Source organism: Gadus macrocephalus, chromosome 15 (assembly GCF_031168955.1).
Source record: "Gadus macrocephalus chromosome 15, ASM3116895v1".
Lineage (NCBI taxonomy): Eukaryota > Metazoa > Chordata > Actinopteri > Gadiformes > Gadidae > Gadus > Gadus macrocephalus.
The window spans coordinates 10016093-10030247 of NC_082396.1; the positions used below are offsets into that span (position 1 = coordinate 10016093).

Genomic DNA, 14155 nt, shown 5'->3' on the forward strand with positions numbered 1-14155 from the left:
GCTTGGTGGGGGATGGCCCTATAATCGGCGACGGCGTTCCTCGTGTCGGGTGGGGCCGCACAAGTTTGGGAAGTCTGTAAACAACGATTTGCTCTTTTGAAACGGAACTTCAAGATGAAATATTACTCGCAAAGTCACTGCAAATGGGCTATGTTTCTCATCGTCCTTTCCCTGCCACGGTGAGTGAGATTATACGTCTTAGCCGTAGATAGAATCACCAATCTGTAGACCAATCAATGTATTGCTGCTTTATTTCACTTTCGTTTTCCCGTTGTTTGGCGTTATAGGGTCGACTCTGCCAACCAGTTTAGCCCTGCTGGTCGCCGAATCCGTAGACAAATAAATGCATGTCAAGATGGAAATTACACAGTTAATGGAAAGACCTGTTGTCTGTGTGCAGCTGGTATGTGGTCTAATTTAGGCTACTCATTACATCATTTTGTGACCGTAATTTATTTAGATTATACTATACTATAGTTGGTTTCGCTCGACATTTTTTGTTTTGTGTGTTTCTTCACAGGTCAGCTACTAACTAAGGAGTGTGACGTTAACCCAGAGGACAGAGATTGTGAGTTCTGTGAGCCGGGGAGAACGTACAACAGCAAGCCTAATTCCGAGACCTTCTGCGAGCAGTGTACCTCCTGCACTCAGCCCAATGGTAGGCAGCAACACACACACACTGGGGATGTTAAATGTTCACTTTATGAGGTTTTCTAACATTTATATGAGTTCCCCTGGCCTGCCTATGGTCCCCCAGCAGCTAGAATTGGCGTAAGGTGTAAAACAAGCAATATGTATCCTGCTCTGCCTTTTGAAAAAACAAAGCTCAGACGCCCCCCAGATAGCAAACAGTCATTGAAACTATGTCAAATCAACATTCCGTTGTCAACATTAAATCATTGAATCAACATCGAACTCTGACGTTTTGCACCCTTCTTGCCATCCTGTCCATAGATCAACGGAATTTCAATGGTATTTTCAATTATCAGGAATTTTGAAACAATGTTGAAATTTCAACTGAACTAAGGATCATCGTGATTTCAATGGAATTTCAATGCTTATTAGGCATAGAAAATGTAATTCCCTAAATTAAACAGTAGCGTACCGTGGGGTTTAAGTCAGGGCCTTCAGTAACGAACTCCACCAACAGCCAACCACCAAACACTCAGACATGCACCCAAATTTCATATTAGATGCCGATACAGCCAACACAGCCACAATATGCGCTACTGCGTAACATCCACAACAAGACAGTTGATCTTCAGCAACAACAACAGCGCACACCACTTTGCATTACCGCAGAGCTAGAGTAATGTAGCATCAGCATCAGATCTTTCCTTATGTCACTCCACAACCAGATTGCACATCACACACATGACATAAAAACAAGTGTTCAGTTATTGTTATTTTCACCGGATGCTTTCGCAACTTCAACAGATTGAATAAAGTAGCCTATAGCGACAATATTACAAGTGCAACGCCAGTTTATTAACAAAAATGAAACATACAAGAAAGCCTTTATGCCACATATTCTACAACGGCTATTCCCGGCAGAATACTAAGCCCACTGGAGTAGTAGTGAACGGGTTCATTTAATATGCTTATTAAGCGGCATCCACACACAGCATTACCATTAAGCCTACTGCCCAAATTCCAGCAATATATTTGTGTTTCCAACCATTACAAAAAATGCGTTATAAACCAAAGTACCAAAACAACATTATCGCTCCTACACAGTGCAATGTAAAACTCACCCATCACCCATGGCCTAATGTTTTAAAGCTGCCTTGGTGAAGCTGTTAAGACTGCTAAATCCGGCGCTGTTCCATGTCCCCTCACTGATGTTGAACAGCATGCACGGCCAGCAGAATAGCTTGTTGGATCCATGGAGCAGAACATAGTGGGTCATGTCCAATGCTTTTTGGAAACCTTTTCTTCATAAAATGTACCAGACAGATTTTGTATACATTTTATTCCGTAATTAGCTACATGGATATGCCGTCTTTCAAAACCTTTCATTACCAGCACTAAAGAGAGAATAAAGAGTGCATCCATGGTATCCAGCACTTCGGAAAATGCAGTTCCGAATGCGTCTCTGTCCCCAGCACATTTCAAACCAAAATGTCGCCCATGGCTATTCATTCATTATTTGTCCCCATTATTTGCGCCCTTGGCGGTGCCCCGGCGGCGGTGCCCCTCGGCAGACAATCCCGGGCAACAATTTCTCCTCCATATCGCTGTTCAATCTGGACTTCAGTTCGAGTCAAACCAAAGTCCCTTTCCCCCAATTCCTTCTCAACCATGGCCGAGATAACCTCCACTACGAGTCTCGTTGTGGCTGTACCGGGAGTCCGCAAATGGCAACATTCCCTTTCTCCTCCTCCATGTCGCCGCTCAGTCTGTGCTTCAGATTGACGTGGAAGTGGAAGAACCAGAGACGTCGGAGAACGTTGTCTCTGCAGTCGTTTGAGATTCATGATATCATCCGGAGGTGCGCACAGCTTTTGGCTGTGATAATATATATTATATAGATATATCCATATATTATATTATTTAGATATAGAGCTCCAGGACACCGCCGGAGCACTCGGAGTGTTCTAGAATATCTCCAGAACACGGCCAAAAGATGTGTGTGCCTCCGGATGATATTATGAATCCAAGCCATTGTGATACATCCACTGTAAACACGAGCGCATGGTACCGTGGCCGCAAGCTGCTCAGGGCCACAGCCCCACCCTCCACTGCCTCTTAAAAAACGGCACGTTTGTGGAAAGCTCATTGTGGGACAGGCACGTAGTGGCTGTAATTCTGCGCCAAGGCTGAATTTCTTGAACGTATTCAAATACTGTATTAGGGGCCCACTAACATATATATATATATATATATATATATATAATATATTAGGGGTGTAACGGTACACAAAAATCTCGGTTCGGTACGTACCTCGGTTTTGAGGTCACGGTTCGGTTCATTTTCGGTACAGTAAGTAAACAAAATGCAAAATAAATATGTGCTAGTTGTTCATAACACACTTTTGTGCTATTAACAATAGGAACATTAGACAATACAAAGCTAGAGTTCTTCTCAAAAATTTAAATACAAGATTCTGAAATGTAGAAATAAAAATAAATAGCATTGGCTCAGACTGTTTCTTTAAAAAATATATTTTCTCAATGTGCATAATTGAACAATTGCAACACTAAACTGTTTCAAGTTGTTGCTCAGAAAATGGCGAGCACTAAATAGGGTGCTCGCCATTTTGTAATGGTGTTCGAATTCTCAGTGTTGAATTTCATGCACTATATAGTGCACTTAAAATACCCAAAATTTGAGTGTACATACGATGTACCCTACAAGTTACTCCCGTATACCACAATGCAATGCGGACGTGTTTTTCCGGAGGAGAAGAAGAAGCTGAATAACTGCGAAAACGAATACATTAATGATGGAGTCTCCGGCTTTCGTTTAGAAATGTCAACAATTTATTTGGGATTTAACATAGAATATTTAACATTCAAAACCAATTTAAAAAAACTTGAACAAGGAAATGTAACATTCAACATCAATACAACCTCCAGCTTTCCTCGTGAGTGCCTGGTTTGTTTACATGATGTGGGTGCATCTGTCTGCGTCACACAAATACCCGGCGTATTTACTGACGTTTAGAAATGTTCAGCGTAGTGTCCGAATTCTCGTTTGTTCGTTCCCTAGTGCACTATATCATGAACACTATATAGGGAATAGTGAGTGAGTGAATAGGGAACGATTTCGAATACAGCTACGGTGTGCGTAACTGTGCATGTGCGGCTGCAGCATGTTCCACACATAAGGTCCTCTACTTAATATGTCCGTATGGAAACTCGTTCGCCTCCGTACCGAACCGAGCAACCCATACCCCTTACCGTTACACCCCTAATATATATATATAAGCATTCATAAAGTAGCATGCCATGGGACCTTTAAATCATCAAAACATGATTATGATTAGGGTGGTAATTGTTGGGATCGCCGACCCTATCTCTCCCTGCCTCTGAGATAACAAGACTTTAAAGATGTATCAGATATAAACCTTTTAATTAGTGTATAGTTCAAAGAAAACAGTATAGTTGCGTTAATACTGTTATGATTCATCCTCCCTTATTGTCTTTGTGTGTGGCTAGGCTAGGGTGGCTAGTACAGTCGAATCCGAGGCCTAAAACGTACTAGATTAGATTCCTCAAGGGATCATACAGCAAAGTGTCCTAACTCTAACTCCTCCTTTATGACGTATACAAAACTGTCAGTCTCTTTGGCTTAATGACTAAATGATTCAACCACTGAACCGTTAATCTTTCTCTCATAGCCAATCTTGAGGTGAAGGAAGAATGCACCACCGCCAAGGACACTGCGTGTCGGTGTAAACAGGGCTACTTCTGCTTCAGCGAACCCTGCATCAGCTGTAACCCCTGTAATAAGTATGTTCTCACTTTTCATTTAGACAAAATCAATAAGAACTTAACAATCCTAGTGATTTAATGAACGACCAGCGTTTTTTTCTTTCTCGTTCATTTGTCTCTAAATGAATTGACGCTGGGTTGAACCAAAAAGTATGCCTGTGTGTTTGTTTTTGTGTGCGGGATTCACTCTTTTCCTCTTATATTTTGGGTCAAGGTGCGAGGAACTTGGTGTCAAGAATTCCTGCACGGGAACCAAGGATACGGTCTGCAAAGAGAGGAGCGAAGGTTCGGGATAAATATATTTCGGAGCATTCGGTGAGTTTATTTCTCAAAAAAATTAAGTATTCTTCTCTCTGTTACAGTCCATGCAGCGATCCTACCTGTCGCTATCTCTTTTGGGCTAGTGCTTGTGGCAGCGGGAGGGTTCGCACTCGCAGCTTGGAAGAAGAAATTGTATTGCTTCAGTGAGTATTCTTTTTATCAGGGCCACATTGAAACATTCAGTCAGTTATTCTGCTTAAAGGGGCAGTGTGTATAATTTAGTGGCATCGAGCGGAACTGACTGTAGAATTTGAAAATAATGTTTGTATGTTTGTTTTAATTAGTATGTTAACTCATGCAAATAAGAATTGTTGTCTTTAACCCAGAAGGAGCCCTGTATTTGCCATTTTGCACTGCTATATTTCTACAGTAGCCCAGAATGGTTACATGGCTCTAGAGAGAAAATGTTTTGAATTAATCAACTTTAAATCTTGGGTTATCCTTGCAGGCACCACTAGTGATATAGTGATTTTCACTCAGAGGAGCTCCCCTATTTTGGAACCTGACCAGTTTCCAGAAAAAAAAAGGAGCTTGTTTGCAAACAAAGTATAAATAAGCTTTATTAATATCGTCATCGGATCACCTGCAAAGGGTTGGCGATTGGCGCGTTAAGAACACAGTCGAGGATTCAAATATGTCTTTAGCTGAGTCATGTGATTGGTTTGTTTGCTCCACGTGAAAGCATCGCACGACAGTGGGACGTGACCCTTTACGTGCCTAAAAGTTTCAGAAGGCTACTCTCATACTCCATAGTATGAGAGTAGCCTAAAAATAAGGTGGTTTGAAAATTATGCAAACTTTACGTGGACATCAAATTATTGATGGTCCACGATGTAAATAGCCACTGTGGATGCAATAAGAGGACTGTGTGTTGAGAAGCGTAAATAGGCAGTTACCTCTGTCATTTTCTAAAACATGTATTGTGACGAAGGTGGACATGAGAAAGAACCCTGGGGGGATATTTGGATTATTTATCGGCAGGCTAGAGTCGTCAAAAATAGAATTTAGGGCAATTAAAATGAATGTCGCTTTTTCACAAAACTGAAATTGCGGCATGTGTACAAGCCCATTTTATCTATTGACGTGTGAACAAATTGCAACAAACAATCATATTTGATGTAAACAACTAAATATACTACTTACTAATAAATCAAGAACCTCCTTGATAGATGCTGAGGTTGATGATGACATCATTTTAAAATTACCTACTGCAGGGGTGTCAAAGGTACGGCCCGCGAACGGGTTTAATCCGGCCCGCGAGATGATTTTGTGAAGTACAGTATTGTACTTTTTTTTTTTTTTTATAAAAATCCTTCCTAGCATTACATGGATTGCATTGACTGGCACTGATTAATTTGTTGTACATTGAACTACTGGACAATTGTGTGTAACTGGAAGTCGCTTTGGAATGTAACGTAAAATGATCTGCTATTTTTCAATGAAAGAAACTGCTGTTCTTAATGTGTCCACTAGAAGTCGCAGTAGCAATTATGTTAAGCAAGCAAACTTTATACTGGGGCTGAGTAGGGAGCAAGTATAAACAGGTAGTGCAGCTAGCCCAGAGCTACCTTGTCGTTCTGCCTTATACTTTCAACATTATGCGCTTTGGCACTCTCATTGCCCCAAAATGTCTCTGTCAAAAAGACGAAAAGTGGACACAGAGTGCAGAGTTTTCCAAGAAAAATGGTCATCGTCCTTTTTATTCACGGAAGTAAATGGGAAACCTGTGTTTGGTGTGCTCACAGCATGTTTAATTTTACATAATTATGCCATATTTTTACCGGTCCGGCCCACTTGGGAATAGATTATCCTCCATGTGGCCCCTGAGCTAAAATTAGTTTGACACCCCTGACCTACTGGCACCTTGCACAATACAGGCCAATGTAGTCCATGGAAAGGGAGAGGGGTCAGTTGGTGGCAATCTGCAGCCTCACCCCTAGATGCTACAACATTTTACACACTGGACCTTTAAATATAATGACTTGATGGTTTATATGTTCTGTGTTAATCAGTCAATTTAACTAAATGAAATGTATGGAATCAGATTCCTAGTCTCAATAGTCACAAAAACACATAACAAGAATAACCAACATTTGTTTTATGATTTACAGGTGTGTTTTTCTTATGATGATTAACAAACAAACAAGGTGGACTTCAATGTTGATGCTTTAAGATCTGTAATCTCACTTTAATTTCATTTGATTATAGAAACTCCCAATGTAGGATTTGAGGGGACGGATGGGAAATATGTCGAAGTAAGTTGATTGTAAATTACTCTACTTAGTATGTTTCCTTAGTCCGGACATACATTTTTTAACACTTACTACTAACCATTTTCTCTAATTGTAAACCCTGTCTTGTCACTTTTTTATCATTAGCATACATAGTTGGCGGTTTTTGTACAAGGAGATGCAGGTTTGATAGACTTACCAGTTACTCAGGGCGTGTTTGCTGTGTGTTTCCTGAGGGAAGTAAAGTCGTTTTTTAGACATGCGCCCTATGAATGCAGCAATGCCAATCTTTCTTTTTTTTTATAAATGTTTACCATTTTATAGTTACATTATGTTTGAACGTTTACATTTACATTTAGCAGCTGCTTTTATCCAGGAGAACGTCTGTGTTATGTCTATTGTATATTGAATTCATGTCATGTCTTTCCCTGGCTGTAATATGTTGTTCATGATTTTACTTTAGAAATTCTATTTGATTGTGTTTCTATTTTTTTCGCTATGCTCTATTCTACTATTATTTTGAACAAGAGTTCATTTTCCTCCTGAATCGGAATAACTCCTTAACTTAATGTTTTTATAGAATTCTTCACTGGCACTACTTGAAGATGCATACCTTGATAAAGGTAAGGCAAAGCTACCTGATCCTACCTCTGTCAAAAATGTCAATAATAAAGTAGACATGCTAATGCTACACGATAATCTTCCTGATCATCATGACAGACGGGAACTTCTCCAAGCTTATCCCAGACATCGCCAGCCTGGTTGGATGGCACGATATGAGGATCATCGCCATGGCGGACGGCTTCAAGAAAACCATCCTCGACAACATCCAGCAAAACAACCCTGCGCACGTCGAGGAACAGACCATTTCGCTTCTGACGGAGTGGGAGCAAAAGCATGGCAGGGAGGCCGCCAGGATGCTGATGAAAGGGCTGTTGAAGAACAACAGAAATGCCAAAGCGCAGGAATTGCAGGACATCATTCGGAGTGACAGAAGCAATAAACCAGCATTGCCACTCCAGGAATAGTTTGATACATTGATTAGCATTTCTACAATTTGGAATTATTACCTCACAGGGACTTTCCTTCTGGTCACACAGAACAATCCAAGACACTAGGCATTTTTACACTGCAAAGCAAGTACCGTTGTTGCGTGGCAGATGTTACAATTTCACTGTCTTGCCTGTGTAGAACAGAGGGGGTGTATTCCTCCTTCGTCAAGGAGCCGGCTATCTTGGTTCGTTGGGAGTAGGCCGGACTACGCACGGAGAACTCTTTAGAAAAATGTGCACTGCATCCTCAGAGTTTTATTTCATTTTATTCAAGCCAGTCCCATTGAATAATCAGTAGGGTACATCTGAGTGCAGGCTACAAACCTGATTCATCATTTACAAATTCCAAAAAAACTAAACATTTTCTTTATTTGCTAACCACTTGTTTTTTATCCTGATGGAAGTCTTGTAAGGAAAGTTCTCCTACTTTGTCATAGATGGAACCGTCTTCGTTAAATGTGACGGCATCACCTTCTCCATTATGATTTCTGATTTCACCGTCTCTCCAGTTAGATCTACTCATGTTGCTATGTTGTCAACACCCAAGACCTGCCCCTGGTACCGCAATGCTGTTTAATTAAGGTGAAAATAGATCCCCAAATATCTGTTGGGTTTGAGATGGGACATTGGGGTGCGAAATCTAGACGATATATTACCTTGTTCAGTGTAAACGCGCAGACCATGCCGTGAAAAATAAAGACTGGCATATTTGGCGCTTTTTGACGTGGGAAGATTACATCCCCTAGAGATGTATTTGTTGTTGGACACACAAACCGTCGCAATTATCGATCAAATTTATTTTGCTTAAATTATACAAACATATTAATGTCTGTAAAAAAAAAAATAATAAAAAAAAATAATAATAATTATATATATATATATATATATATATATATATATATATATATATATATATATATATATATATGGCTATAAATGTCCGCGCCACACAAGCAAGCGCTTTGGGTGGGCAGAGGGATTTGGGGCACTTGCACGCATCCATATCTCCATCCTCAGGACCCATGGGGAAATTCACGTGTTATCACGTGTGTTGAGCTGGAAAATAACTATCGCGCTTCCTTATGATGAATAAAGTTGACAAGACACTGTTATCTTGGGGCAGTGTATTATTTTCTACCGCGCTCATTATTCATAAATGAGTAGGCCTAGGCCTATTATGTGTTCACCCTATTTTTCAGATTGATTCACCCAGCCCTGCCAAGTTTTCAGAAAACTTTGGAGTTTGCGCTGCACATTGGTTTGGGGCACGATCTGGGTCGCCACCACGCGCTGAAAGCAGGACTAGGCTACTTATAGCCTACCCATTTCCCATGTTTCATAACATCTAATCCTTACCCAAACCATTGCAACATTATAGGTGCCACTGATCACTATCAACCACCGACCGGGTATGGGGCTTTTTTAACTCTGATGATTTCAATAAAGCTCGTTTAGTAGACACAATTCATGAATGTACCTTATTCATCAAACACATCCAAAGGAAATGCAGTCAAACCTGTTCCAATGATTCACTTATTCAGTACCAAACACCAGACAGTACAGGGGCTATAGGCTATTCCCGAGGGCCGCCGAGGCAATGAGAACACTTCAGTAGGGATTTTTATGTGTCGATTAATTGTTCATTTGTGCAATTAAATGTACTTGAGTGGAATGAACAATAAGAGGTGGTTATTCAAGCTTTTAGGTCCATGTTTCATTATGATCACTGAACTTAAACTTAAGACTACCAGAACAAAGATAGCCTAATTACATCTGAAGTAACTGTTTGCAACACTTCTCATCCTGTATTTCATTTGAATTAAACTTTACTAATACAATTGAAAGAGTCAGGCAACATATTTTTCTTCTCTTGGAGCAGATACAGTGAGAACACATAAATAAACAAATAAATTATAGGATTTAACATGATAATAACCATCAAAGAGTGGTTTATAAAAACAACATGCAGCATAACACAGGACTAACTTGATACTTACATTGTAATCATAACTACCTTTTGCTCTTCCATTAAAGGTTGGGTATGGAATTCGCTTTTTTGGCAATTTTTGCAAAATTACTTGAAATCCTAATCATAACCCACTTACAGCCACTGAGTTAGAAGTACTGACATGAAAATTAAACAAGTCAATCATCTGTGGAACGGGCAGTGCTCGAAAAACTCCAGCCAATGATTTCCATTGCCACCGAGTTGCATTGGACAGTAAGTACGTCAATCAAACGGTCGTACTGCACTCCCCCTCCCCCGCGCGCGACCCCTTCGTGCACGTACTCAAACCTCGTGACCCAGAGCAAGCTTTTGTTTGTTGTTATCCTGCGGTAGCTACTGGAGCTAGCTAACTAGCAAATGACTCGCTCTCGTCCATGTACTTGGAATGGGTGGAGTCAGAGTCAGCGTTGAAGGAGAGGGGGTAGGACCATTTGAGTTGTGTATTTTCAAAATCTGCTGGCATTTCGCAAATCCCATACCCAACCTTTAAGTGAAACGCGTCATCAGAGGCCGCTCGATCTCTGAAGAAAGTTACATCTGACAGATCTCAGCCATCATGGAACTGCAGACTAGAAGAAACAACAAAACATAATATTAGATAAACCGTTAATATAATATATTAACCTCAGAGGAATAATGAATGAGTAGAACTAGTGTGGAGGAACTTTAAAAGATGTGTTATTACACAGGGTATATATATATATATATAATATATGTATCACAAGTAGGCCTACTGACTCGTTTGGCAGCCCTGCTGTTTTATTTTATCTGTGCACTGACACCTATATATATAGGCTACCTATATATTTCTCTCTGCACTGGCACACACACACACACACACACACACACACACACACACACACACACACACACACACACACACACACACACACACACACACACACACACACACACACACACGACATAGCTTTAATATATATCCACGTTAGCGTTGCCTTTTACAACAGGAAGTGGTGAGTAGGCTGTTCCTTTCGAGGGTGGAGACAGCAATGCCAGGAAATGTAAAGTCTAGTTCCCGTTTCTCGATGAACCGCATCACTAAAAACAGTCAAAGGTAAGCTACGATCCCCAGGCAAGATGTGTGACTGTGTGTTTCAGGACCTGCTGCCAAGGTACATGGGTGAGACGGCGCTCAAGACACCTTAATGTTGTTCAAGTTAGATATTGCTACGTCTCACGTATTGGCGCATGAAATAAGAGCGTCCGTCGTTGTAGAAAGTCCCTTGGGTTCCTTTCTTTAGTAAAAATGCTACAAGTATTTTGATAGACGGCATGTTTTCATTCCCATGATCATGGTTGTGCGTCACTCTTTTCTTGTAACGGAAATAACGGCCAGCCCAGAAAACTTGTGTTTCACGTTTTTTTTCTGAAATGCCGTTCCATTTGTCTTGTTTTCTGTTGAATGTGTGTTTCTGGTGGTTTAATGTGTGTTACTTTCTTTCTGGGAATGTGGTTGATAGGAAATTGGGATGCTCATCGGGCAAATAAAATTCAACATATTTGAATAGATATACTTCTGATCAGACAAACCTAACTTCTGCATGTAAAACCCTATAAGTTCAATGTACAGGGCTCTATCAACAGACATGATTTCGTATTTTATTATAAAGGCAGCATTGATATGGATTTAAACTTGCATTATCCATTTCTAAATCTCATCCACTCGCAATGTTGTCTCTTGAAGTTTGTGTAGAATGTTCTAATGAGCTGTATCATGTGTTTTTTTTAAAAGGAAACATACAAGGGCAATGCTGTGCTTGGATGTGACTTGATTTCTTAAAAGGTCTGAAATGAAGTGAGACAAGTCTCCTCCAGATGTCGAGCGCCATCGCGCGGGTATGTCTGGTGGTGGCAGCAGCCATCTTGAACCACCCGCTGTTCTTTTCTCAAGAGAACGCCACCCTGCCAGAGCAGGAAGAGGAGCTGCTGACCCGCATGCGCCTGCACGAGGAACAGATGCGCACTCATGAGGAGCGACTGGTTCGGGAACAGTCCATGCTGGAGGAGGAAGAGCGGTCCAGGCTGGAGTCACAACCACAACAATCCGAGGGGAGCCCTGACGAAGCGTATGTCTGGTACTTCTGGAGTGCCGTCTCCCTGGTCGTTTTCCTCGCCGTTGAAGTCAGCCGGGTGGATCTCGCCAACGTGGAGACGTGGACCATCGAAGACGAGGAAATGTATCCAGGGAATGGATCTATTGGGGCCAGAACGCTCGCAATCGACAAGGGCCTGTTGAGGCAGTTTTGTGACCGATGCCTCCACACGTTATCCCATGAGAACTGGAGGGTCCAGGAGTTTGTAGAGGGTTTGGCAGACAACCTGCTTGAGTCCATGAGGAACGTCTGCAACGCGGAGACCCGCATGGAGTTGGGGGACTTCCTGGGAGTCGGCAGCATGTTCGAGTCCTGGAAGGCGCACAAGCCTCTTACGTGCGACCTTATCGTGCCATTCACCCTGCCGGCGCCATACTCCTTCCAGTACCACCTCTGGTGCAGCCCGGCTAGCCGCGTGCCCCCTGACCTGCAGGGCTTTGCCGCCATCGAGGTCAACAATAAGAATCTGGGCGCCGGTTGTGTGTGTGAGTCTGTGGTCGTCGGGGAGGACGTGCTCTGTCTCCTACACAGCAAGACCACCAGGTTAGAGGAAGCGGAGGGCAGCGAAGAAGACGGCCTGCTGTGCTCCAGGGACACCTCCTCCTTGTCCAAAGACCAGGTCATGAGGTGGTTCCAGTTCTCCGTGAGTAAAGCGTGGGGACGCATCGCTCACAAGTACGACTTTGAGCTGGCCTTCCACCAGCTGGACACCGCTGGCGCCCTGAAGGTCAGATTCCGCTCGGGGAAGGTCATCGTGCTGAACCTCATCCCCGCAGTCCAATTGGACGACACTGAGGCCTACTTCGTCTCGCACTTCCCGTCCGACACCAGCTCCACGCCTGACACCTACTGGCCCATGTCGCTGGCCGTCTACGAAAGGAACTTGCTCAAACATTTCACGAGAACCCTACCGCAAAACCCCTGTCATTTACACTGCCTGCAGATTCTCACTTTCCTCCATAAGAAGCAGACGGGACTGACCGGGGAGAGCGCTCTGACAGACTACCATCTCAAGACAGTCGTGTTGCACCTCTTGGTACTGAGAAGACAGCCGTCTAGTTGGGGTGGCGGGTTCCTCGACCAGCGGCTCAGGGACGCCCTGGCCTTCCTTCAGAGGAGCCTGACTGAGAAGAGGCTGCACCACGTCCTGATTGGCAACAGGCATCTGCCGGGGGAACTCGGAGTGCCAGAGGTGTTCAGAACTGCAGAGCCGGTCAATCTGTTTCGTGTGTTTGTGCTGCAGAGGGCGCTGTACGTGGACACGGTCAGGCATTTGGAAGAAATGCTGCGAAACGCACCGGCGTTGTTACAGGAATACACCCCGCACTTGTTGAATGGAGTGGTTCGTTCAAGTTTAGATAATTAGTTTCACTGTTCCTGTTTTTATATCAAAGCCAAATTTTTTGGAGTTGTAGTTACATACCGTGTTAAGCTTAGCTTTGACTTCATCAACAGTTTATCTGTAATTTCAGTATTTACGTTTTAAAGAAACGTTACAATGGTCATTTGTCTTAAAACTATATTCTTCTATCATACTGAGACATGGCGGAACTGTGAAAGAGTGCCACCAGAAACTATTTGTTGGTTTATTTTTGGTACTGAGAAAATCCTATCCTTTTTTACGTTTAAGTAAGCTTAATTAATGGAGAACGTCTATAAACATTCCTGTTAATAGAGCACACCATCACTTTTGTCAGTTACACCTAAAAGTGGTACAAAAGGAAATAATAAAAATAACTTTTCATCTGAACAACATTACAGATTCAGAATTATCTGAGAATAGACAGGAAAAAATCTAAAAGTCCTGTAAGGAGCAAACGACGACCATATTTTTTGGAGAGAAATCAATCTTTGTCAAATAAAGCTGCAATGCATTTATACCGTACCTTCTAAACCTGAATTTTTCTTTGTATTAGAGTATTGCTGTTTGTATTAGAGCTTATAATGTTTACAATTATACACAATAACATTGCAGAATATAGTTAAGCCTAAC

The 14155-nt window shown here is 42.0% G+C and overlaps 2 protein-coding genes and 1 long non-coding RNA gene across 8 annotated transcripts; 2 read left to right on the forward strand and 1 right to left on the reverse strand.

Annotated features, from left to right (window-relative positions):
• On the forward strand, nucleotides 1-9504 carry fas (Fas cell surface death receptor). 2 transcript variants are annotated; one of them, XR_009529237.1, is made up of 10 exons: nucleotides 1-179; nucleotides 288-403; nucleotides 521-658; nucleotides 4343-4454; nucleotides 4651-4721; nucleotides 4799-4900; nucleotides 6966-7012; nucleotides 7569-7611; nucleotides 7709-8622; nucleotides 9240-9504. XR_009529237.1 is itself a non-coding variant. In XM_060072928.1 (9 exons), the coding sequence occupies exons 1-9, from the start codon at nucleotides 115-117 to the stop codon at nucleotides 8014-8016; spliced, it is 1002 nt and encodes a 333-aa protein (XP_059928911.1). In that variant the 5' UTR covers nucleotides 1-114; the 3' UTR covers nucleotides 8017-8800. The 2 variants fall into 2 exon arrangements, 1 of the variants encoding a protein (XP_059928911.1); XM_060072928.1 differs by lacking the exon at nucleotides 9240-9504 and having other exon boundaries at nucleotides 7709-8800.
• On the reverse strand, nucleotides 5803-7709 carry LOC132473012 (uncharacterized). The gene is made up of 2 exons (XR_009529238.1): nucleotides 6611-7709; nucleotides 5803-5962 (listed from the first exon to the last, which is right to left on the reverse strand). It is a non-coding gene; the product is annotated as an uncharacterized LOC132473012 (long non-coding RNA).
• A 1430-nt stretch (nucleotides 9505-10934) lies between the features above and the next one.
• On the forward strand, nucleotides 10935-14047 carry itprip (inositol 1,4,5-trisphosphate receptor interacting protein). Of its 5 annotated transcripts, none has more exons than XM_060074106.1 (2): nucleotides 10935-11189; nucleotides 11961-14047. In XM_060074106.1, exons 1-2 carry the CDS (start codon nucleotides 11147-11149, stop codon nucleotides 13526-13528), a joined length of 1611 nt encoding a protein of 536 aa, XP_059930089.1. In that variant the 5' UTR covers nucleotides 10935-11146; the 3' UTR covers nucleotides 13529-14047. The 5 variants fall into 5 exon arrangements, with proteins under 5 accessions (XP_059930089.1, XP_059930090.1, XP_059930088.1 ...); XM_060074107.1 differs by having other exon boundaries at nucleotides 10939-11181; XM_060074105.1 differs by having other exon boundaries at nucleotides 10940-11123; nucleotides 11802-14047.
• Nucleotides 14048-14155: the final 108 nt, after the last annotated feature.